This window comes from Erpetoichthys calabaricus, chromosome 8 (genome assembly GCF_900747795.2).
Source record: "Erpetoichthys calabaricus chromosome 8, fErpCal1.3, whole genome shotgun sequence".
Lineage (NCBI taxonomy): Eukaryota > Metazoa > Chordata > Cladistia > Polypteriformes > Polypteridae > Erpetoichthys > Erpetoichthys calabaricus.
The window spans coordinates 92,158,887-92,184,687 of record NC_041401.2 but is presented as its reverse complement, the minus strand read 5'-3'; the positions used below and the strand labels follow the sequence as shown (position 1 = coordinate 92,184,687).

The 25,801-nt window shown below is 37.8% G+C and overlaps 2 protein-coding genes across 2 annotated transcripts in view; one reads left to right on the top strand and one right to left on the bottom strand.

The window, feature by feature from the left end:
- nf1a (neurofibromin 1a) overlaps positions 1-25,801 on the top strand; it is a 456,100-nt gene that overhangs the window by 299,292 nt on the left and 131,007 nt on the right.
- On the bottom strand, positions 301-9,289 carry LOC114655831 (uncharacterized). The gene is made up of 2 exons (XM_028807092.2): positions 9,122-9,289; positions 301-2,817 (listed from the first exon to the last, which is right to left on the bottom strand). Exon 2 carries the CDS (start codon positions 2,797-2,799, stop codon positions 1,183-1,185), a length of 1,617 nt encoding a protein of 538 aa, XP_028662925.1. The 5' UTR covers positions 2,800-2,817; positions 9,122-9,289; the 3' UTR covers positions 301-1,182.

The following is a 25,801-nucleotide window of genomic DNA, read 5'->3' as shown; positions in this document are numbered from 1 at the left end:
TCCTGTGTGAAGTTAAAATCACTTAACCTAAATTTGCACTCAGTTTAGTTAATAAGTTCTAGTTTTACACCAGTAAGAACACCTATTGACCTTACCGCATTGCTCAGTTTTATAAGTTGGAGGCACTGGTTTCCCACAACTCTAAACTGGATAAATGGGTTAGAAAATGGATGAATGAATTTCATAGAAAGCAGGTGCAAATCAGTCTCTGCAGTTCCTTTGCCAGAGCTGCATATTGACGTGTGGTGTTTTAAGCTGCATTTCAGAATCTGTGCATCTAAGACTGAATAGCAATTTAGATTTGAGTAACTATAGTATATTTATTTGTGCATATTAAAAAGCAATCTCATTGGCCTTGAATGAGCTATTAACTGATCTGGTTTGTAAAAAGTATGAATTAAACATTACAACTTTTCACCTTAAGGTTAGCTATTTATGTATAAATATATAAGCAGCAGTCATTTGAAGGTTTAACAGGGTCCTCTATAATAATAGCCTTAAAAATCTGTATCATGTAGCATTTTACACACAAAAAATATCCATGCCTTTAGTAGTACTATAGAAGCAAAGTAAAAATATTTGTTAGCCTTAAGTAGTTCTTGCTGAAATATATCCAGATTCATATTTAAGTCATTTAGGTCATTTAGTTCTGAATGCGCCTCTCAGCCACAACTTTAAACCCTTAAATAGATGATATGAATAGACATTGATTATCTCGTTACATTGGCATCTATTGATGGTTGGAATATATTAGGCAGCAAGTGAACAGTAAGTTCTTGAATGTGATGTGCTGTTAGAAGCATGAAAAACTAGCAAGCATAGGGATCTGAGTGGCTTTGACAAGGGTCAAATTGTGGTGGTGTAGATAACGGGGTCAGAGCATCTCCAAAATGGCAGATCTTGTGCTGTTCATGTTTTGGTTCTGGATACCACAGTACACCTTCAGAGGCCTTATGGAGTCCATGTCTCAATGGATCAGATCTGGTTTTGATGACACAAGGGGAACTTGCACAATATTAGGAAGTTTTTTTTTTTGTTTTTTTTTTAATGTTGTAGACAGATCTTGTGTGAGCATTAACTAAATTGAAGAGTCAGATAAGGATTTGGAAGGCAGGGGTACAGCCCCCTCTTCTTTTTTTTCCCCTGTTTTAAATGGGTATGTAAATGAAAGTTTCATTAACATCACTCTTGTATTAGATCCATTTGAGTTGGAGCCATATTACTTTCTCCTATAGTTGTAGGTTGAAGGTCTTTATCATTTGTGGTTTGCTCCTCAGCTACATTATTTTGCATATCAGACAAACAGATTGTGTCAGTCAGAATTAACGAGGAATTACTTGATTTTTTCATTTGTTTCCCTGTATCTTCCAAACTACTGGATTCCTGCCCTTTCTGTATTTGAAAAGAGTTGAATGCTTCTGTTTCATCAGAACACACTGGAAGATCAGTAGATTTTTGCACCTTAACATTGTCTTCCTGGTCAGATGAGCATCTAACAGAAGAGCTGTTAAGTTCTAATCCTGTTTGTGGCTGCTCTTGTTCTAGTAGTGATGGAAAATGTTTGGAAATTCTGTGTGAAATGAATGTTCCAAGGGAAATGCGTTTTGATAAAGTTCTGTTAAATTTTACGTCATCTTCTCCTGGAATCTGGTTAATGATTTGGCCATCTAAGAAAGGACTAGGACCTGCCCAGTTTGAATTCTTCTTTCTTTTCTGCTCAGCTTTCTTTTTACGATATAGAATTAAGGCAGTTGCTCCCAGCAAGCAGATGAAACAGGATCCAATGATGGCAGCTACAGCTGTACCTGCACCCTGCTGTCTTGATTTTATCACCCGCCTTGCTCTGTTAGGGTCAATTCTTCTTTTTGAAGGATGTAATGAGTTATCCATATTTGATGTTAAAATGTCCAAAGTATTATTTCTTGTTGAAAGATTTTGTTGAGTTTTTTTCTCCATTTGTGTTGTCTTTCTTTGAGAAGTGGTAGCCAAAGTCAAGCTGTGAGTTACCTTAGATTTACCAATAAATCTTTGAGAAGTTTGACTAATTCGGGTTAATGTCTGATGAATTTTGAGTAAATCTGTGCTTGTCACAGTTTGTGAAGACGTTTCTAGTGTGTAATCTTTTGTCCTTGGATGAATATTGGATGTCTGAGTTAGAAGTGGAGATATTGTTGTTGATTCCTTTATAGAAGATGTAACAAAATGCTTTTTCTGTAATGTGCTTCTCACTGGGAGAGAAAAATGTGGTGTTTGTGTCATGGGATCACTTGTAGAAGCCACTTCATAATTAGTTGATCTCTTATATAGAGTATGACTAGACCAGACTTCAGTGCTGAGCAGCTTTGCTTTTTGAGTATTGATTTTTATTATCCTTTGCACTGTTTTATCTTGGTTGGTTTGGCTAGATGGAATCTCATTGTTGTATGATGTAATGCGACCAATGTTTGTCTTATCCTGAATTATTGAAGTATGTGTAAAACGATTGCCAGCTTGCTTTGTTGATCTTTTTATTACTATAGCTGGTCTCTGTGTGGTACTCCTCACAATCGTCTCTCCATACTCATTATCAGGTGTCCCTTGGTTCATATGTGCACTGTTTTGCTCAAGTACAGGAACAGATGTTATTTGAATTTGTCCATTTTTTCCTGGATTTGTATGGAATTTTCTTTCAGTACTTTGCATGCTTTCTAACATTTTTGTGCTAGATATGTACTTGGTTGGTATGGTGGTGTTCTCTGAGCTCCTTGGCAGAATCACACACACAAACATGATAAATGTGACAAAACTCTTGTTTTCCATTTTGCTTGAAGTTTACATCTGCTTAAAAGAAAAAAAAAACTATATTAGTTTCACAAAAGTGTTTTAAGCTGCAGATGGTCATTGTAATTTTTCAAAGAAACATTTCGGATCTATTAAATGATTTTTTTTTTTTTTTTTTTTAGGAAAAAAGGTTTTTACCTAAAAGTATTATTAAAATGTAATTAATAATTACATTTGAGGATACAATACCATAATGCATGTTAGTTATGACAGATGACATGTTGTGCAATCTAGTTTCGATTCCTGTGTTGTCAAAGCGTATGCTTGCAGTATCCTGGGCAGAAAACCACATCTGCACAATTTTAAACACCCCAATTTCATGAAATATAAGATAAATACAAGATTGTTTGGGAATGAAGGGGGTAAGTGCAGTTGATTGGGTCTGGACCTGTTTATTTTTCCCCACTGAATCTATTTAGCACAAAGTTTTGAAACAAAATCATGATTAAAACATTGCTTCATTGCTAGGCAAAAGACAAAATGTCATAATACAAAATACTGCCAATACGGTATTTGGCCTTGTATCGTGTATTGTAGGACATTGCCTCATAACTGAAATGAAACACAAAGGTTAAGATAAAACATCCTTTGAAAACCCGGGGACTTCAATCAGAGTTTTAAAAACTTCAACTAAGGTAAAACTGATTCCCAATGCTTGCTTTTCTGCTAAAAACAATATGTCCGTCCTTGCTAAATTTGTAGCTGTTGAATGATGGGGATATTGTCATTGTGAAGAGTTCTCGGCTTCATGCAGAGCACTGAAATTATCATTTTTCTTAAAAGGAAATATAACATTATTAGTTCTTTATAGATGCAGTCATAACCCACACCTAACAGGTCTGTAAGGCATTCAAGCAGGGTAAAAGTACAGCCAATGTTGAAGCAATATTTGATATTAACTCAGAAAACAAAAAGATGTTTTTAAATTTGGTTGGTTTCTCAGGGCAGTAACTTTATAGGTTTATAGGGTCATTATTGTCATGGATACAGAGGAATTCTTACTTACATGTGCTAATCATCATGCAACACGTATTATGTTACTACAGTACATATATTTTGTCTATATTGAAGTAGTCAGAAGATTACCCTTAAGATGGGTGTTCCTGGATGAATGATTGCCAGCAGCCTGTCACACAAGTAAGCTGAGCTTTGCAGTCCATAAACCCTGGAATTATTTGTGATACATTTTACAAGAACTGGAAGGTTCAGCAGAAGATAAATGAGCTTCAGTGGATTGGGAGGAGAGGCAGCATGCAGCAGTGGCAGAGGATCAGGGGAAAGAATAGCTGTGCCTAGTTGCCAGTTGGCTATTTTATGAGCTATTTCCTGTGGCCATAACTGTGGGAAAGTGCTACTTCTCATAGTACAATCTTTCATTGTTAAATAAATGCACCCATTCTTGATCTTAACTGTCATTTGGTGTGCCTTTCCATCTCGGTTCATTGTTAAATAAATGCACCCGTTCTTGATCTTAACTGTCATTTGGTGTGCCTTTCCATCTCGGTGTTCTTTACAATATTTAAGACTATTTTATTTTATTTTAATGCAAAGGAAAAAGCTTACAAAAACATATGTTAAAACGTATGTATTCTGCGTACTGATTTGAATTTATTTTGCAATGTTTTGATTAATGAATGTCTAATATAAGTAAAACTAAACATATAGTACTTTTTTTTTTTGAAGATTTCATGTTGTGGGAACATTCTGTCATGAAGCCTGAATGGCAATTTAATATATATATATATATATATATATATATATATATATATATATATTTTTTTTTTTTTTTTTTTTGTTCTTTATTTCGCCTTATACAATTTCTTGTATTAGGAATTTGTTAGTTTTCACATACCCTTTGGGGTCAGTGCGCAGGGTCAGCCATTGTACAGCGCCCCTGGAACAATTACAGGTTAAGGGTCTTGCTCAAGGGCCCAGCAGAGTAGGATCTCTTTTGGCAGTGACGGAGATTTGAACTGGCAACCTTCTGGATACCAGCATAAATCCTTAGCCTCAGAGCCACCACTCTGCCCTGAATTGTATTATTGGATAAGTCTCTTGCCTATTCTTTACCTGTAATGGGAACTCTTACTTTTGAAAAGTATTAAAGTACCTTTATTATTTCTAAAAGTTATCCATTTAAAGGTCTATTATTGTTGATGTGCCACATTTATCCTGATAGTTTTCTTTATAAATTATGTCTAACCTTGTTTTTTAATATATTTGTTATAAATACCTCGATAATTATTGGAAGAAGTTTTAAATTAATTACTTTTTTTAAGCTGACAATTGCTTTTTTTTTTTTTACTCTTAGGTTTGGGGACACATTTAAAGAGATGTCTCTATGGGCTAGTTTTAAAAAAAAGAACATAAGAAAGTCTTATGTTCTTTTTCATTTACTGGAAAGTAGAAAGATTTAAATGTTTTAATTCATGATAAAGTGTACACTCATACTGATGCTAAGAGAAATCAGTTAGGTTTAGTAGCAGAGAGCAAGAAGGCAAGTATTTACAACTGTCTGAAGACATCTATTGTCTCTTGCTTCTAAATTGAAATACAGTAAATGAATTATTCTATTGATGTTTTGTCTGTTCTTTAAGAAAACCTGTCCAATAAATTGTTTAAATTGTCAGATTATGTAATGCATAGCATTCTGTAATAAATAAAAAATACTGTAAAATAAACGAGCAATCCACAAGGGCAGAAGTACTGTATCAAAGTAAGCTTCATCCTTGGTGTAAATGGGAAATCATTCACATTGACTGAGTAAACAGCATTTTCACACAAAGTTATCTTAAAAAGCTTCTTTTAACTCTTGTTAATTTGCATTTCTGACACTCCATATTTATAGAAGAGAGAAAATATTTCCACACTTTCCAGCTCATTTTCCCTTTCATTTGTATTCATTCTCAGCTTTATTTTTTCTCTAACACAAAGCTAGGAATAAGTTGAATAACCTGGTTAAGGCAGAGACATGTTTTCTTAAAAACTCTCATTTACAAGTGCAAGTACCCTTTGGCAAAACACTCCAATGTTATAGAAATACGCTAAAAAAAAGATGAATCATCTTCAATGACCGCAGTGAATCCAAAAACAAGCACAAAGCTCATGTCTTCCAAGCAGTGTGGGTGCATTACTTTTAAAAGTGAATTGAGCTACTTTACTTAGGGAAAAAAATAAATATTTCATAGATATGTCACAATGCGGCACGGCTCCATGCTCCCACTTCTGTTTTGGGAGCCTCTTGAACCCAACACCATCGATAATGAAACTGGATGAGCCAGGCAGATGAGGACACACACATACAACACATTGCAAGGGGTAGGTGCAAACATACTCAGTGCTTTTATTTTAAAAATAAACCAGCAAAACAGTACAGTGCAAAATTCATAATAAATGAATAATCCATTAAGACAAAGTTATTCATAGTAGAGGTTAAAACAAATAAATAGAAGATCCATAAAAACAAAGTTAAAACACAGGCAAGAAACTGTCCTTAAAACTCAGAGCCCTGGTGCCTCTTTATAACCGACGTCTCCTTGACTTGCCCTTTTTGGACCTTGCAGTCCAGGGTGAAGTCCAGCAGTAGGCACAGACAACCATTTGTCTAGGCCCGAGTCCCTGTCACCAGTCCCACAGCGTTCCATGGGCTGCTCTTGAGCCCAGATCTGGTCCATGCCCACTGTTGCCAAATGGCTGTAACCGGTGAAAATGCACTGTCTTGGCAATAGCTCATCCCGGCAAGAGCACATTTCTGCTACCTGGCAACCCCTCAGCCCTCTTCTGAGCGCTGGCCATACACATGCTTCTCTCTGGGGCTCCATTCCCGTCTGCCTGCTTTCTTTCAAAGTGCACTGGCTCTTGCTCTATTTCTCTCTCACTCCTGCTTGCTCTCTTCCATCCATCCATTCCCCCCCTGTCTTCTCACTATCCTTTTATACAATGGGGAGAGTTGCAGGTGCAATCGGTTGATTGCCGCCCGGGGTTGATAACAAGACAATCAGATCACTTGCATGTGCTGGTAAGGCAGCGCAGAGTCGGCTGACCGCCTAACACCAACCCGGAGATGAGCCATCTTCTGAGTCAGTCGCTCGCACTTGCTTCTCTACCCAGCATGAGCAAGTCCATTATTTATTTATTTATTTAAAATATGCTGGCAAGCCACGAGCCTCTCTTACCACAAGTTACTTATTATTAAAATGTAATGTGTTACAAAGTGTGTTACTTTTTTGTTATTTTGTTTAAATTATAAACAACACATTTGACTGACCAGCAATTGTTAAATCCTAAGGCCATATATGAATCATGAAACTAATTTTCCTGCTTTTTGTAAATACTGTAACATTAATTCTCTTTTTACATCCCTGACCCAAGCCACCAAAGATGAACATCCGCCACTGCGTCACCTGATCACACTGTTTCAACATATTTTAGCAAATAGATGGATGAAAATTGAACTGTCACTTTATTAATAGGTTTCTGTTACCATATTGTCATAGCATAATTTTCTGCTTGGCTGTGCCATTGAACCCTACAAAACAGTGGCATACCGGTACTTTTGCTTTATTGCCTTACACCCAGTGTTGCTGTATATTTTTACTTCAGTAGAATAAATATCACAGTAGATTACTTCAAAATGTTATCAGACTACTTAACCCACATTACTTTTAACTCATTACACTGCTGCTCCTGAGATTGTGCTGCAAGGTTTAGCATTGTACGTTTAGTTCATTAACATAAATTTAGTTATTTCTGAAATATTGATATTATTTCATCTAGGAGAGGGTATAATGCTATCACCTGAGCATTTGTCTCAAGAAATTGATCTTTATAGACACTTCCAGTATCTTCCACCCATGGCTACTAAAAGTCTGTGCAACACTAACACATGCACAGACATGTATAGAGTACAAAATACTTCACTATAACCCAGTTAAGGGTTTACATGGCCAAATATCCAGGTTACTCTCAGAGAAATTAACGTGTATTAACCTGGTTTCTCAGAGAAAAATATTCCAGTTTTTTCAAAACAAAAAAAAAAGGGTTAATAATGCACATGTAAAGACACTAAATGGTAACTGTGTTTTATACAACCAGATCTGCTTGCTTGGCATAGTTTTTGACAAAGTAAATAACAAGGTACTTTCCAGATGTAACTGTAAAATTCACTCAGAAAGCATGCACCAAACCCTTGCAGTCACTGGAAGAATGTATGATTTAAACCATTCATTGAGCCCTCACCAGATAGCCTTTATTGTTTACACCGTTGTACATTTAAAATAAATACTTAATATGGAAACACCTTACCCACACTAAAGCTCTTAAGAAAAAACAGTCAGTCTGCAACTGACACAAAATTAATAAAATTTCATTTGTTTGTGTCAGTTTTGGGTCATACAGCTAAGTAATGGACAGGGCCAGATTAAGATGAAATTGGGCCTGATGCTGCAGTGCAAAAAAGGCCTATTTTTTCTCGGCATCATTGGTGCATGTGCATTTGCCACTCACTTGTCTGTTTTCATCTGGGCCAATTTCAGGAGTGGGCCTAATCAGCATCAATAGAACCCACCTTGTTCCGGCCCTGGTAATGGATATGTCTTGTTATCTGCTGTTATGGTTTTTTGGGGAGAGAATTTTTTTCTGGTCAGAGTTTTCAGAGCTGAGTTTGTGTTAGATAAATTGTTACTGAGGCATCATATTGAAAATGACAAATAAATGATCAGGAAATGATTGTACACTATAATAGGCTCCTTTTACTGAAATTAATCTTCAACCTGACAAGCTATAAAGTAATGATTTTTGCTGTTACCACAGTTGCTTTATCTGAAAACTTTACTTCATCTAATATTAACAATGGCATGCAAGTGGCTCATACTTAAAAGTTTTTACATTTATTTTACGTCTCTTCTGCTTTATAATATTGTGCTTTTGTGTTAGTATCAGAAAGCAGCTTAATTTGAGAAAACACATTTATATTGCAAGCAGTAGATATTTTTTTACACTTGTTAAACATTGTATGGTGACAAAATCTTATATCAATTGCACACATTTTCTACTGAAAAAATACATTTACAAGTCATCACTGATCAAATGTTTGAAATATTCCTATATTATGAGCTCTTTCTTTCTTTCTTTCTTTCTTTCTTTCTTTCTTTCTTTCTTTCTTTCTTTCTTTCTTTCTTTCTTTCTTTCTTTCTTTCTTTCTTTCTTTCTTTCTTTCTTTCTTTCTTTCTTTCTTTCTTTCTTTCTTTCTTTCTTTCTTTCTTTCTTTCTTTCTTTCTTTCTTTCTTTCTTTCAGACTTACCCCTTGTAGACAATATATTGTTCCTGAAGATGCACTTAGTTGCTTTATATTTGCTTAGCAGACTGGTTTTCTTGGCTGGTTCATGAAAATCTACTGGACAAGTTGAAATTCCTGTGTTATTGTCTTCCTGTAATGTTTTCAGTAGTAGTATTCTCAGTCACTGACACAAGACGGAACTACAAGTTTGCAAATTGCAGGAAGTTGGGGGAGGTGATGTGAAGGCTGTATTAGAAATGTGTGAAAATTCTACTCAAAATGGCTTTAGTCAACAATTTGCTTTTTATCTCTGAGGGACAAGTTGATGTGCACAACAAAAAATAACTTCATATCCACCAGAGATTTAAGTGATTGCTATACTTAAAAAGGTTTTTCTTTTCAGTACTTTTCTGTGAGAATTTAGTTCCTCAATTCTTAACTCCTTTTTCAGAAAGCAGAATGTGCTAATTTACAAAAAATATGTAAGGTTTCCCGTAAAGTCTTGCACTTGCTTATAAACAGATAAAAAGTTGGACCATCCCTTATTAATGGTATTTTCCATTATTCCTAAAAGCAAAGAGAAATATTGAAAATATTGGATTTTGCTATGTAATATTTTATGGGTTGTACTAAAGTCAGTATCAGATTATTTGAACCATACTGTAGTGCTGTTAGCATGTGCCTTGAACCACAATCAACATGAAGCCACTAGATGGTGCCTTTATTCTTTATCAGACTTTACAGACATGATTTAGATGGCAGATTTAAGATTTACAACATCAATAATGATAACATTTTTATCAGAGATTTCTGGATCAAATATGTGATATTACTGCATTATAGTGCACTTAGCCGTTTCTCTCTCCTTGATAAAGCGTGGTCTGCACTTACTGTATACTAGCCTCATCTGTTAAGAGCAAGATTTCCATGTAGATTTAAGTTTAGAAGCTGAAATGCCCATGAAAAAAAAAATATTTAATTTAGTCATTTGTTGACTTTCAGAAATAATTACAATAACTGTTAGGCAGAAAAATTCATATATGACAAAAGTGCTTCTTTCTGGCAAAATCAGCACATGATTTATCCAGGATATCCTGATACAAGACAAATAATATAATCAGTTAATTGATAGGTAAATGCATAAATGTATGTTAATAAATGTATGTTGTGCAGAAATTGTGAAATTAATTTAACAAGTATAAGCATTTAGTTTGGGAAGCATTGAATTGAATGATAGCAGCGAGCAGGAACGGTCTCCAAAGGTGCTTCTTAGCAAACTATGGTAGAAGGAGGTTGTTTCTCAAAGTGCTCCTCCTGCAGGAAGTTGAGGATATTTTTCTTGATGGCATCCAATTTTTCCACCATTCTCTTTTCACAACAGCTTCCACTATTTCCAGCGTTAGCCCTGTTATGTAGCAGGCTTTCCTGATAAGTTTGTCCAGTTATTAAGTGTCTTTGAACTCAAGGTGCTTTGCCATGAGACCACAACGTGGAACAATACACTGGCTACTTAGGACTGATAGACTATTTTCAACAGCTTGCTGCATACATCAAAAGACCTGTGTTTCCTCAGGATGTACAGTCTGCTCTGGCCGTTCTTGTACAGCTCCACTGTGGCACTTGTAGCTCCGCACCACATTCTCCCACTAAATGGTGACTGGTCACAGAGGCCCATTGGCTGGCCACAAGTCCTCCTCCAGCTCTTTTGTCTTTCTAATTTTGTGTCGCATGTGTTTCTCCCTGCACTACAAGATGGGAGTCCTCTACAAGCCTCTTGTACTATGACAAATCTCCACTATTAATGCAGCCTATGATGGAGGAGTCAGCTGAGAATTTCTGTAGGTGGCAAATACTGGTGTTATCCTGGAAGTCTGTTGTGTAGAGGGTAAACAGGAAGGAAGTATGAGCGCTGAAATCAAAAAACAACGAGATAAACACCAATTTAAAATTAAAAGCAATTTCTTTAATATTTATTCTTGGTGAGTTAGAGAGACTGTGAGACTGCTGCCTCAACCCCCAGGTCAACCAACTGATTTGAGTTCAGGCAGACTGCCCTAAAAGAAAAAATGTTCTCCCTTTTATCACCTAGCTTGTTCATTAGCCAAAGAGGTAACAGAAAAAAACATAACAGTTCATTCTGAGGTCATACATAGATTAGGGTTACATCTTAATTTATGACATACAGGAGTATAGAAAAACAAAGCAGTACCAGGCACTTGCATTTTGTAAAGAATGTGCCCTTCTCAGTATACACACACAAACCCATTTTAAGCAGTTTTCTCAAAGTTCGTTGCATTAGTTATAAAGAGATTACATTCTTATAACTTTAATTTCTTCATTAGATTATATTTGTTTGATTAGATTAATAATCCTTATTTATTAATTCATAAATGAGATTTTTGTCTTATATTTTTAAGCAAGAATGAAGAAAACGATCACATTGATTTATAATATCACAGGGTGTTTTGTTAATATCAAGAGGTTAGCACTTTCACATTGAAGAATGTAAGTCAGTCACATATTCTGTGCATAAACATAATTCCTTTCCTAAATAAATGAAGATTAAATCATATAGAAGTATAAAATCATATAGTTCTCTGCAGCATGATTAATACAAAATACAGTCATTGGTATTTTGTGAGTTAAAATACTTACAATCATCCGCAGTGGGCTGGCACCCTGCCTGGGGTCTGCTTCCTGCCTTGCGCCCTTTGTTGGCTGGGATTGGCTCCAGCAGACCCCCGCAACCCTGCAGTTAGGATATAGCAGGTTGGATAATGGATGGATAGATAGATACTTATAATCATTACAGTTAATAATGTTTTTTCTGCTTTCTCAGAAGACAGGACAGTTCCCTGTGGTGCTCCAGTATTACACACCCCCATTTCTTACACATTGTCTCTGAGACTCACAAACTGCTGTCTGTTGGTCAGGTATTCCGGGATCCAGGATATTGTGGTGGCATGAAGATGCATAGCCATGCGCTTTTTCCCCAGTCAATGAGACAATGGTGTTAAAGACAGTGGAAAAATCAAAGAACATTGGCTTTGTCCAAGTGGGAACAGGCTCTGTGGAGCATTTAGATCAGAGTATCCCTCCACACCTATGTGCCTGATAGGCAAATTGCAGAGGATCACAATGTTCTTAAACTCTGGGTTGGAGCTGTTTCAGGACCAGCATCTCAATGGTCTTCATGATGTATGAAGTAAGAACAACTGGTCTGAAGTCTTTGAAATCATTAGAATGTTATTTCTTTGTTACTGAGACTACCCAGCTGGGGATCCTTCTGGAAACTCAGGGGTGAACAGATTTTGAAGAACCCCACACACTTGACTGGAACATGTTTTCAGCATCCAGGGCAAATTTCATCTGGCTCTGCAGACTTGTTTGTACAGAGTTTCTCTAGCTCTCTCCTCATTTGTTTAGCAGAGACAGAGAGTACAGGAAGTGGAAGGGGACTGGAGACCCCAGGTGTGATATCATTGTAGGGGATGGCTGTGTAGAGTAGAGATGACAGTTGGGATTCTGTTACCTCTTCATCTTGCACATAGAGGCCAGTAGTGTTGGGTGAGGGCTAGACTGACAAGAATGATTTAAATCTGTTGGAGAACAGGTTCAGTTCTTTAGCTCTGTTCTTGTGCCCTTCTCTGCAGGTTTAAAAAAATCACTTCTGCTCATTGATAGAAGTCCTCATCACACGCAAATAGTGTTTATTGTTACTACTGGTTCTGTTTATAGTTTGCTGTGTGAAATGCATACCTAACTGGAGATTGAAACACTTATTAGTCATCCCCTGATTTGGCACAAAGGAAGCGGATGCCTCTAAATAAATTAAAACTACGAAAAAACTCGTAATCCCGGGCCACCTTGAATTCCTTTGCACCTGTTCATTAGCGTCTTTTGTTTTGCAAATGTGTCAATCACCTCAAGCAGCTTGCTATCCCATCCCCCCAATGACGCAGCTTAAGTCACACACAAGATTCTTAAAGTCTGTTTATATTTGGTGTAAGGTGTCTGGAGTTGTATAGGGTAAATCTTCTTCTTTTGGCTGCTTCGCTTAGGGGTCGCCACAGCGGATCATCTTCTTCTATATCTTTCTGTCCTCTGCATCTTGTTCTGTTACACCCATCACCTGCATGTCTTGTTGCATCTGTGGTGCTCTTTCTTGGCATGAAACCATACCGCTGCTCACTAATCATCACTTCCCTTCTTAACCTAGCTTCCACTACTCTTTCCCATAACTTTATGCTGTGGCTCATTATTTTTATACCCCTGTAGTTATTACAGTCCTGCACATCCCCCTTATTCTTAAATATCGGCACTAGTACACTTCTTCTCCACTCCTCAGGCATCCTCTCACTTTCCAAGATTCCATTAAACAATCTGGTTAAAAACTCCACTGCCATCTCTCCTAAACACCTCCATGCTTCCACATCCTCTGTCCAGATGTCACACCAAGCACCCTTCTTGCTGTCACCCTTACTACATCTGCTGTAGTTTCCCAACTGTCTGGTAATTCTTCACTACCACCCAGTGCCTGTCTCACCTTCTCCCTAAAATCAACCTTGCAGTCTTCCTTTTTCAAATTCCACCATTCGATCCTTGGCTCTGCCCTCACTCTCTTCCTCTTTTTGATCTCCAGCATCATCCTACAGACCTCCATCCTATGCTGCTTAACTACACTTTCCCCTGCCACCACTTTGCAGTCTTCAATCTCCTTCAGATTGACTCTTCTGCATAGGATGTAATCTACCTGTGTGCATATTCCTCCGCTCTTGTACGTCACCCTATGTTCCTCCCTCTTCTTAAAATACGTATTCACCACAGCCATGTTCATCCTTTTGGCAAAATCCACTATCCTCTGACCTTCTTCATTCCTCTCCTTGACACCATACCTACCCATCACCTCCTCTGTTCCCTTCACCAACATGCCCATTGAAATCCGCTCCAATCACAACTTTCTGTCTCTTGGGTACACTGTTCGTCACTTCATCCAACTCACTCCAAAAATCTTCTTTCTCACCCATTGCACACCCAACTTGCGGGGCATATACACTAACAACATTCATCATCACACCTCCAATCTCCAGCTTCATAATCATTACTCTGTCTGACACTGTTTTCACCTCCAAAACACTCTTGACATACTGTTACTTCAGAATAACCCCTACTCCATTTCCCCTCCCATCCACACCATGATGGAACAATTTGAATCCACCTCCAATCCACCTGGTCTTACTCCCCTTCCATTTAGTCTCTTGCACGCACAATATATCAACCTTCCTTCTCTCCATCATATCTGCTAACTCTTTCCCCTTACCAGTCAAACTGCCAACATTCAAAGTTCCTACCCCCAGTTCCACTCTCTTTACTTTCCTCTCTCTCCTCCTGCCTCCGGACACGTCTCCCCCCTCTTCTTCTCCTTCTTCTTCTTTGGCCAACAGTAGCCCAATTTCCGCCAGCACCCTGTTGACTAACAGTACTGGTGGTGGTCGTTGTTAACCCAGGGCTCGACCGATCCAGTATGGAAATTTGTATTGTTGTCCGCATATTGATTTCGTAAAATTTTACACCAAATGCCCTTCCTGACGTAACCCCAACCCCCCAATTATGGGGTTTGTGGTTTGTGCATCCCCTGTTGCTGGGTTAGTTGTATAGGGTAAATAATATATCGTTATTTGGAATACATACATATCATGTGTGTTCTGTGTCTACAACTACAGTATGTATGTAATGTAAGATGACAGGAGATAGATAGATACTTTATTAATCCCAATGGGAAATTCACATTCTTCAGCAGCAGCATACTGATACAATAAATAATATTAAATTAAAGAATGATAACAATGCAGGTGAAAAACAGACAATAACTATGTATAATGTTGAATGTTAACGTTTACCCTTCCGGGTGGAATTAAAGAGTCGCATAGTTTGGGGGAGAAACGATCTCCTCAATCTGTCAGTGGAGCAGGACAGTGACAGCAGTCTGTCGCTGAAGCTGCTCTTCTGTCTGGAGATGATACTATTAAGTGGATGCAGTGGATTCTCCATAATTGATAGGAGCCTGCTGAGCGCCCTTCGCTCTGCCACAGATGTTAAACTGTCCAGCTCCATGCCAACAATAGAGCTTGCCTTCCTCACCAGTTTGTCCAGACGTGAGGCGTCTTTCCTCTTAATGCTGCCTCCCCAGCACACCACTGCGTAGAAGAGGGCGCTCGCCACAACTGTCTGATAGAACATCTGCAGCATCTTATTGCAGATGTTGAAGGACGCCAGCCTTCTAAGGTAGTATAACCGGCTCTGTCCTTTCTTGCACAGCGCATCAGTATTGGCAGTCCAGTCTAATTTATCATCCAGCTGCACTCCCAGATATTTATAGGTCTGCACCATCTGCACACAGTCACCTTTGATGATCACTGGGTCTATGAGGGGTCTGGGCCTCCTAAAATCCACCACCAGCTCTTTGGTTTTGCTGGTGTTCAGGTGTAGGTGGTTTGAGTCGCACCATTTAACAAATGCAAAGTTTTGCTGCTTGACACATTCGGAAAACAAAGGAATTGATGACGAGGTGCGAATTAATTTAAGGTGGCCTGGGATTACAAGTTTTTTCATAGGCTTCAGTGATTCTAGTGTTAAATAAATTATTACTGTGGCCTTAATAAATAAAGGGATTTGCATTCACTTTTATTTTAGTATTGATTTGGCATATGTGAAAGTTTTGACAGCACTGTGAAAAAGTAAAATTAAGTCCATTGGATTCAAATACTTAAACAGTATCAGCTATAATGTTGATTCATAGCATTATATAACAAATGAGAAACAGCAGCATATAGATCACTATTCATGTATTAGTAGTAATAGTAGTATTCATTAAGTGGTCTGCTATGCAAAACTAATGATTTGGAGAGATCCCATACCTGACCTCTTTTCCAGACATGGTTCAGTTTGTTCCCCATGATGAAAGACTATCATGGGACCAGCTGAGTCAATGTTGAAGAAATCAAGCCAAATACAGATGCGTGGTTTACTCTGATATGTATATTTTGTAATTAGGCATTTGTAAAGTCTGTAATTGCATTTTACCTGAGAACCATTTACAGCACGCCAAGTTTACACTTTCTGAAATCACAATTCACAAGTTAATACCAATTTATGGGGCTTTTTGCAAGGTATTGAACATAAAGTGGTGCTATGCATTCCACAGAGGGTACGGTTAACCGTTTATTTTACATGGTTGCATGGGAAAGTTATTACCAAGGGGGAGGCATTACTCTTACTTAAATATTTAAACATTATTGAGCAACTTTTGTCTTGTGCGCTGTCGTTTGTGCTCTGCAAATTTGATGACATACCATCTGCTGAAGTTCAGACTTGTGAAGTTTATGTCTTCACAAGCTAAGTTCAATGGTTTAACATCCTCCTTTCTATTTGTGTTAACCTAAGCAATACTATGAGTCAGCTTTGTTGCAGTTTTACTTTATAAGCAGTGAAATGCTAAATGGACAACCAAAACATCTTTTTCTGTTTATAAAAAGTAAATAATGCTTTAGTAGTTATCTTGCTATATAAATACATTGAATCATTAATGTTATTATCATCATCATCTTTTGCATTTCTGAATGTGTAGTGATTTTTTCATGTATTTAACACAATTTCAGTGTTTTTAGAACAATATAAGGAAAATGAAAAGAAAGTCTATCAGTACAGCCCAGTCAAATTCAGCCAGTACAGTTTAACTTATTTTTACCATTGTGAGTTTTTCTTGTACGTAAGCTATGATCAAGGGTTTCTGTACAATTCTCTAATCCTAAGCCGTGCACATCAAGAAAGCATATTTATTGCTACTGCAAAAATATGCAGATAAAAATTATATCCTTATGTCCTTGAAAAATCAATACTTTGATGTGAAAATTTTGTATAGTATTATTGCTTCATATGTTATGCAAAATTTTACAGTACAGTAGACAAATTATATAGTCAACAACCAAAAAGTAGCTTAGTGCAAATAGTCAATTTAAAGTTCAGAAGAAGAAATTAACAAAGCTGACTACTTCCACATAAAAATATTCTTTTTATTCATGAAAATGTGAACCCTACATAATGCATTATATTATTACGGGCACCCTCATGCACAAGCATGTGTTACAAGCACAAGTGTGAGTGTGCTTAATTACTCTTGTAGCTCTGTACTTCATCTTGTGGATGGGGTGGGGGGGTTTAGGAATGCAAAAATTTCAATTCAAGCCAAGAATATAGATGTTGCATTCACAGCACACTGTAGGATGCAATCTCATAATGCAAGCTATCATGTAACTAGCACTATAAGCTTCCAGAATATAGTGGCGTCTTTTTTCTTACTTTAATAAAGTAAGGAGTACTTAAGTCAAGAAAAGATGCTTGCAGTTGGTGAACCTTGGTACTGCTGTTGTACCATAATGAGTCAAGGGTTAACATGGAAACTTAAAAGCAATAAAAAGGTAAAAGTAAACAGACAAATAGATACAAATTATACACAATTTGCATAAAACAACTTGTACGATTACATGTCATTTAGATCAAGCCTAGTCGTGTGATTTGAGATAACCTAAATTGAAGTTAGGTTCATATGTTGGCTACTGGGGGGTAAATACGCAACATCATAATTAAATGAAACTCACCTGACACATCTACTGTCAACTAAAACTGAAGCACAGGTTGATCTGAAAACTAAACTATAGAACTTTTCTTATTTTGAAATGTGTCCTTTTTGCACCATGCATAGTAATGCATACTTTTCCAGTATTTTTCCAGTTGTTCAATATAGGCATTTTGCTCATCAAGCTGTATTTGGTTTAAAAACAAAAACAAATAATTATGGAAAATGCAGCGGCACACAAACACAACTGTTGTTGACACGCGGTGATAGTTTTCCTGGGGAATAAATGTTTTTGTCCAACAAAAGAAGTCCACAACACACCCATTGGGGTGTTTAGCGCTTTGTGTAGTTCACTTGAAATGCAGCCCAACTAACTGAAAATTTCAAATAAGTTATGAATCATTCCCTGATTTGGAACAAAGGTCTTTATTATACGTATTCATATGCATATAACATGCATTTTCAGTAAACATCAGAAAATTTCTAAATTATTAATTACACAAAGCTACTTTCTATACTGTTTTTTTTTTCCAGATTTTTTATCCAGTAAAATAAATTTGTAATACCATGAAGGCACACTGTAGTTTAAGATTATTTGTTAATTTACCACCTTTAGTTATTACATTGAACCCCTATCCCAGCACACCATTTTTAACTTCATTATACATTGCAGTAAACAAAAAAAAGTTTTAAATCCAAATGGTCTTAATACTGAATAATTGGGTTGTTAAATGGATGGCTTGATTTATGGAAGGATACAAGAGGTGTGGGAAACGTTTAGAGGTGGTATATTATGAAATCTGGGCCCAAAGAGAGATGTAATGTAAAACATTAGAATTTTATGTAAAACATCTATTACATAAAATTATAAGATATTTTACAGACAAAACAAAATACTAGCATGTTTACTTGATTGGCTAATGTCCACTGTGGAAAGGAATACAAAAAGAAAAGTGTTGGAGTCTCATCCAGTAAAATCCCTCTTTAATTAAAATCGATAAAGTGCACAGTAGCACAATGCTCTTGGATTTAGAGGTATGGCTGCTCTGTCAGAGCTGTACCTTTAATGCTGCTTCTTGTCTACTGATGTTAAAGATGATAATATTTTATACTTGTATAGCACTTTTCTCATACTCAAAAGTGCTCGACTTTCTTATGATGTGTTCCTGTATTTGGTATGAAAATGCCTAAATTATGTTCCAGAGCTTACTAATCTTGTTTATATGTACAGCCTGTGATACCTAACTCTGGAATCTTTAACAAAAGTCAAGCTACATGCTGCTGAAACCAATCTTGTTCTCTGTGTTTCACCTCTGAAACGATTTAACACTGAGTACCATTAACAGTGGCAGGTTACACACTTCTTCCGGGACTAATCCAGTTTTCCACCATTTAAGGGCTGAACTTTTGAATACCTTAACAATGGGCGAGACCAATCTTGTTTTCAGTTCTTTCCACTGTAAGAGGTAAATAATTCCTACCAGGGCTGGTGACCCTAAAAGTATTGTGCTAAATACTGTAACAGACAGGAGCCTATTCCCGCTGGGACCATAGAGAACTGTCTTGTTCCAGTTTGCTACTTAAGAAAGGATTTAACCTGAATTAGCAGAGCTTTTAATACTTAGGCCCTGGGTTAGGGTCCTACGTAATTGGGACAAGTATCCCAATTCTTCACCCTATAGAATGTTCGATACTCCAGCAACTGCAAGTGTCAGTAAACAAAAAGGCAGTTTCATTGAGATAACAACAAAATTTACTTCAATCTAAACTTATGTTTATTTGTAGAGACATCAAACATATCAAACACTAGGAGTTAAAATAAAAGAACACATACAACCTGAACGATTCAAATGATAGTCCATTTGCATTAGATCGTTTATTTAGGGTTTTTTTTAGCTATTGCAATCTTTTATCTTTTTAATCCATCTGAGGTATTATTTTAAAGTGCAAGGCATTAAACTGTCTGTTTCCTGCTTGCGATGACTGAGTTGCTCCTGTTGGCTAAATTGATAGATGTCACACAAGTTTCCCTCTTGATGTTTATGATCAAAGATAATAAGAGAGAATTCATAAGTCACAAAGCTAGAATAGGAGGACAGACTCACTATCTATGCATAATTGTGCCAGGAACACCAAGAGAGCAAAGAATGAGAAAACAATCTGTGTATGTCTTTAAACTAAGCAAACTAATGGTTGGGCATCCTCAAGAACTATTTGATATTTTGTTGATGATGGTATCTCAATAAAGGCATTATTTTTATTATTATTACTATTATTCTCAACTGGCCACAGTTCAGCAATTCATTCTGCAGTTGCTTTCAGTTTCTTTTAATCAGTTTCAGGCTACTTTTTCTTCCTGTATTTTAAGCAAATCTCTTTCTTTATGTATACTATCTCTGTGTTTAGTAATCTGTAAAAAGTTATAGTTGGCATTTTACCTGATAACTTGTCACATTGCTCTGCACCTGCACTCATTGAAGAGCACTATACAAAATTAAACTGAGTTGAGTTGAATACCCTGAACAAGGTAAAATTACAAGATCATTTGGAGAGCGGGGGGCAGGGTTTAGAGGAGGGTTTTCATCGCTACATATTTGAAACTGGAAAAATTGTGCTTTTGCCAATAAACTCTGTAGCAATTAATAGTATATTAGAGTGTTTCCTCCTAACCTCTTCAGGTCAATTATTTGGAAGTTACAGTTATAAAGACATTTAAAGTTTATTTTAAACCTATTCATTCACAATTTGATTGAATGCACTGAGCAAGATATTAATAGGTGGTCAAATGTTCAGCTCTCTCAAATAGGCAAAATTATAGCTAAAATGAATATCCTTCCTAAATTGTTTTTCCTGATTCAGAGCATTCCTTTATTTGTTAACAAATAGTAAAATTCACTCCATTGTAAATGTTTTAAATGTTTGGGAACACTTGGGTTTAGTTCTTATTTAGTTATGACGAAAGAAATAAAAAAAAATTATTTTTTTTTTTAAACCAAAACCAATACACTGCACTTGAAAATATTCTGAGATTTGTGTAAAATGAATCCTCTAACATGTAGCCATTTTATTGCCACTGCATATATGCATTCAGGCACAGATCCTTGTACGTGGAATGTTAATCCACCAAATCTCCTGGTCTACAATATTAACATATTCTGAAAACTGGTAATTCAGCTAACCTAATAAATAGGTCCCAAAGATATTTATGTTCAGCATGATGAAGTATAAATAAAACTACGCAAACTCACTAATACACCAAAAATACAACTCGCTGAAAACTGTTTGTAGTTAGTTTTAACTATAACATTATAAGCTTAACATGAGTTGTCTGAACCTGCACATGTGTAGGCATCTTGGCACAAGGTACCGAGCTGCAAGGCAGAAGTAAAAAGTAGTGAAGCTGAGACAGAAATAAGAGATATGGAGAGTAATTACTTTCTAGAGCGTAGTCAGAGCTGGAATATTTGTAGTTGTGCATGAGAGTCAGTCATGGATTTATTTGGTTCCTTCTGTGTTAAACCACATAGAAGAATGTATATGTAGTTAAGCTAGGTAATTGGAGGGGGCAGGGTGACCTGTCTGTTGGGATTGGGGGAAGGGGTCCAGGGGGTGCATAGTAATGACAAGATGGTCGTCAGGGGACGTCTTCGTTGTCAGCATTTGAGTCTGTTGCTAGTGGAGGGTGCATCATGGTACTCCTGAGCAGCCTATGGAAGGACAGGATGGGGAGCACATACTTTTAAATTATCTCTTAGAGAACTGACAAGATATGAGCCAGGACATTGGTTTGATTTGATTAATATTTCCTTTGAAGACGTCCTTAGGTTCCTTGCACAGCCTGAAAAAGAAAAATTGAATACAATTCCTGTTTTTCTGTTCCTTGGGTCAAACTAGATAGATAGATAGATAGATAGATAGATAGATAGATAGATAGATAGATAGATAGATAGATAGATAGATAGATAGATAGATAGATAGATAGATAGATAGATAGATAGATAGATAGATAGATAGATAGATAGATAGATAGATGTTAGGGCCTTCTTGTAACTACTAAATGGCCCATTTGTAACCTACAGGGAACATTTGAAACTCTAGTAGGGACATTTTGTAACTTTAAGGCACATTTGTACCACAGCACAGGGAACATTTGTAACTTGTAGGGCCTTTTTGTAACACAAGTCAGGCTTTTAAGTAACATGCCAAAAAAGGGTAATTTTGTAACACAACTGGCACTTTTGTCACACAAAAAGGTGATTGTTTTTAAAATATTTTTCTGTTTATATTTGTTTTGACCATTAATCTTAACCTTAGTAAGTTCCTGGTTTTAGCACATTGTTTGTTGAAAGGCTATAGCACCATAATACTTCATGCTGGATACACTACCGTTTTAATACACAGATAGATGTGAATTTTAAAAACTATATAGACATATTTAAATTTTATACTGAATCATTAAGGTCACCCCTGCATCCTCTCCTTCTTTCCTTTTCTCTTCACTGCCAAGATAAGATGAGGTGGACTGTTAGGCCGAGCTCTAATCCTGATGGATTGTTGTTCAGGTCTTGATGTCTCATACATGAGCTGAGATCTGAGGCTTTCAAATTTTAAAAGTCAGTGTGTTTTGCTGGTAAATTCCATGTTGTATTTGTGCATTTTTGTGATCAAAGGGCACACCTGCAAACATCCTGAAGTCTCACAAAGACAGGGCTGATTTGACAGAATTGGTGTATTTCTGCTTTTTAAAAATGTTGTTGCTTAAGTAATTTCAATTTGTTCTAAAGGTAAATTTTGCTTCCCCTCTGAGGCTTGCGGAAAGATGCAATTTCAAGAAAGAGAAATTTGTCAGGAGGATTAGGTCACTACAAAAAACATTAATAATGATTAACAATATTGTAGTTTTATGTGAAAAGTAGGAAATCAAAGGCCTAGTAACTTAATGTGAATTTTATAAAAAGTAAAAATTAATATAAGGAATCCTAGCAATAACGATTGATTGCTAACAAGGTATGAAGGTTTTCTTATTAACGAACAGTAAAGTGTCAGTGGCCTAACACAATTCTGATTTGTGTCTCGAGTTGTTTCTGCTCCTCTCTAAGGTCCCACCACACGACCAGTGTGACTGCTTTATGTATGTAGCACTAAACTGGGACTAAGACTAAATACCGTATTTTTCGGACCATAAGACGCACTTTTTTCCCCCCAGAATTGGGGGGGAAAAGTCCCTGCGTCTTATGGTCTGAATATAGCCTAAACATGTGCTGTAAAAAAAAAAATTTTCAACTTGCCCGGCTCTGTGCTCCATTCCCGCCGCGGCCGCCCGCCCCGCTCACTGGAGTCAGGCGCTGCTGCTGCCCTGTGGTAGTAGTAGTACCGTACCTGCTTCCATGATCATTCCTGCTGGCTGCAATGCTCCATTCCCGCCCCCGCCCGCACCGCTCACTGGAGTCAGGCGCTGCTGCTGCCCTGGTACAGACGTGGTAGTAGTAGTACCGTACCTGCTTCCATGATCATTCCTGCTGGCTGCAATGCTCCATTCCCGCCCCCGCCCGCACCGCTCACTGGAGTCAGGGGACTGGACTCTAACTGGTACAGTGTAGTGTACGGTGACGGTCCCTTCCTTGATCCTGCAGTCTGCATGCATCATCATTCATCGATTCCCATCCGCCTCAGCTGGTGTCCGCCCGCTTCCGGGATCGGAACCAGCGTGAGGCGCACATGTGACCTCCCTCCTGTGAGAACACGTGTGCGCCTCACGCTGGTTCCAATCCCGGAAGTGGGGGAAACCAGCTGAGGCAGGACAGGAGTTGCGAGTCGAGCGCCACCACTGCACACACCAGTGAAATACGAATAGAGGTAAATGACAAGTGAAATGACTGAGTGAAGGTAAAAGCGCAAGAATATGCATACAAATAGAAACCCTAATACAGTGGAACCTCGAGATACGATCACCTCTGTATACGAGAAATTCAAAATACGAGGAAAGTATGAGCGAAAATTTCTGATCTAAATGCGAGCATTGGCTCGCTTAACGAGCCACGAGCCAGGCTGTGGGTATAGCTCTCAGCTTAGCGAGGGGGCGTGGTAGCAGTTGCGAGCCGCGATCTGCGGTGTCTGCGTTTCTCACTTAAGTGCACAGGTGGGAAACTGTCCACATCCATGATTGTTCCTGTGGCTGATGGGCTGCAGCTGCCATGTCCTCCCCGCATATATAGAGAAGCGCGAGCCGGTTAAGGGGGAGAAGAAGTGAGAGAGAGAGAGAGAGAGAGCAGGCTCGCGTGTAGCTGAACAGGCGAGCCAAACAGCTGAAGCAGGACGGTGTAGAGAAGGTCAGCTGCATTAACTCTTTTAGGGCGGATGTCGACTTTTGTCGACAGGAGGGGTTGAAGGCGTTAATGTTAATGGCGACAAATCTCACTGTCACGTCACAGGCATTCCCTCTGTGCTTGGAGGAATGCTAGACTCGTTGACTCGGCAAATAAACATTGCGTGTGCGTGAGTTGCGAAATGTAAACAAAGGCAAGATGGCACCGACATGTGAAAAGGCAGCGAAGCAAGTGCAGAAAAGAAAACACTTGGCAGACGTTGTTTTGCGCATTACCGCGGAGTCGGACTCTTGATTTTTCAGAATCGGACTTTATTGGCAGTGATCAGGAGATCGAGCAAGAGAGTTAGAAGCAGGCATCAGCTGATCAGACACCAGCCGATGCCGCGCGAGCGGATCTGCTGCCAGTTGAGTGCCTTCGCGCAGCCGATGCATCTACGGCAAGGTTCGCGTGGGATAAATACACATACATTGATCCGTTGAGAGCCGATATGGCTACCGGAGTTTACAAGACGGCATGGCTTGCTGTTGGACACGACAGATCACCAGCTGCTATACTTCAGGCTGCTCTCTCCTGATGCTGCTTTTCAGCTACTGTCAGACGAGACAAACAGGTAGGCAGAGATTTTTTTTGAATCGCGGGCTGCGTTTGCATCGCATTCTCGTTATTCAAAGTGGAAACCCACAACGAAAGATGAGATGAAGCGCGCTGTGGCATTACAAATAGAGATGGGACAGAACTGGTGATATAACTTCAGGGAGCATTGGTCCAAACGTGTTTTGTCCCCTGGTGGCTTAGGTACGTGCTGCTGCAAAGTTTTATTCACTTCTGTAATAAACAGAAGCAAATCCCATGGGGGTGAGCCAGGCTATAATGCCATACATAAAGTTCATAAAGTTTCAGAAGATGAAAAGAGGTGACAATACGGTTTTCATGCAGGCAGAAAACTTGGTGGCAGTGGCATGGCACGATGGCAAATGGGTGACTTGTCTCTCTACAGTACACACTAACAATATATGTTAGAAAATGCAGCAACAGACAATTGAAAAATAGGCATCAAAACAACACATAGAGAATTCAGGCTCATACAACATGCAAGACAGTAACATTTGTCAAAAGTAAATATTTTTTGTTGATTTGATATGTTAAACAATTGCTTTGTGTTCTTTTTTAAAAAATGTTAGTTTTTGGAAAAATATTCAGCCCTGGGAGAAAAGAAACAAAAAAAAAATTAGCCCTAAAAGAGTTAAGAGTGTCTCGCCTAGATTCTGACTCTAGCGATGAGGAGTTCTTGGGGCTCTCATAAAACAAGCAGAACCTAAAAGAGCGTAACTGTTCAACTTTATTCTATTTTATTACTGAAGTCTCTCGTTATTGTGTTTTACAGTAATTTTGTCTTTTGCTGACTGTATTTGTTAATAATGGTTCTAAATGCTGCTGTTCACTTTACAGGGTTGATTACATGTGTTTATGACTGTGATGTTGGGTTTTAATGCACATAAAATGTTTTAAGACATCAGAATCTTTTTTTTCTTCATTTCCCTTCTCTAAAAACTGGTGCGTCTTATGGTCCGGTGCGTCTTATGGTCCGAAAAATACGGTAGTTTTAAATGCAAAAAAGTGAATAAGAGAGAAAAAATAATACAAAAACACAATTCAGGAAAAAATATTTTTATTGAACAGAATATTACAACTACAAATGTCAGTGTAGTTTTTTTATTAAACAAAACAATACTTCATTCA

Excerpts from the sequence above, each read along its gene's own strand:
- LOC114655831 (XM_028807092.2), bottom strand. The coding sequence starts at position 2,799 with ATGGAAAACAAGAGTTTTGTCACATTTATCATGTTTGTGTGTGTGATT.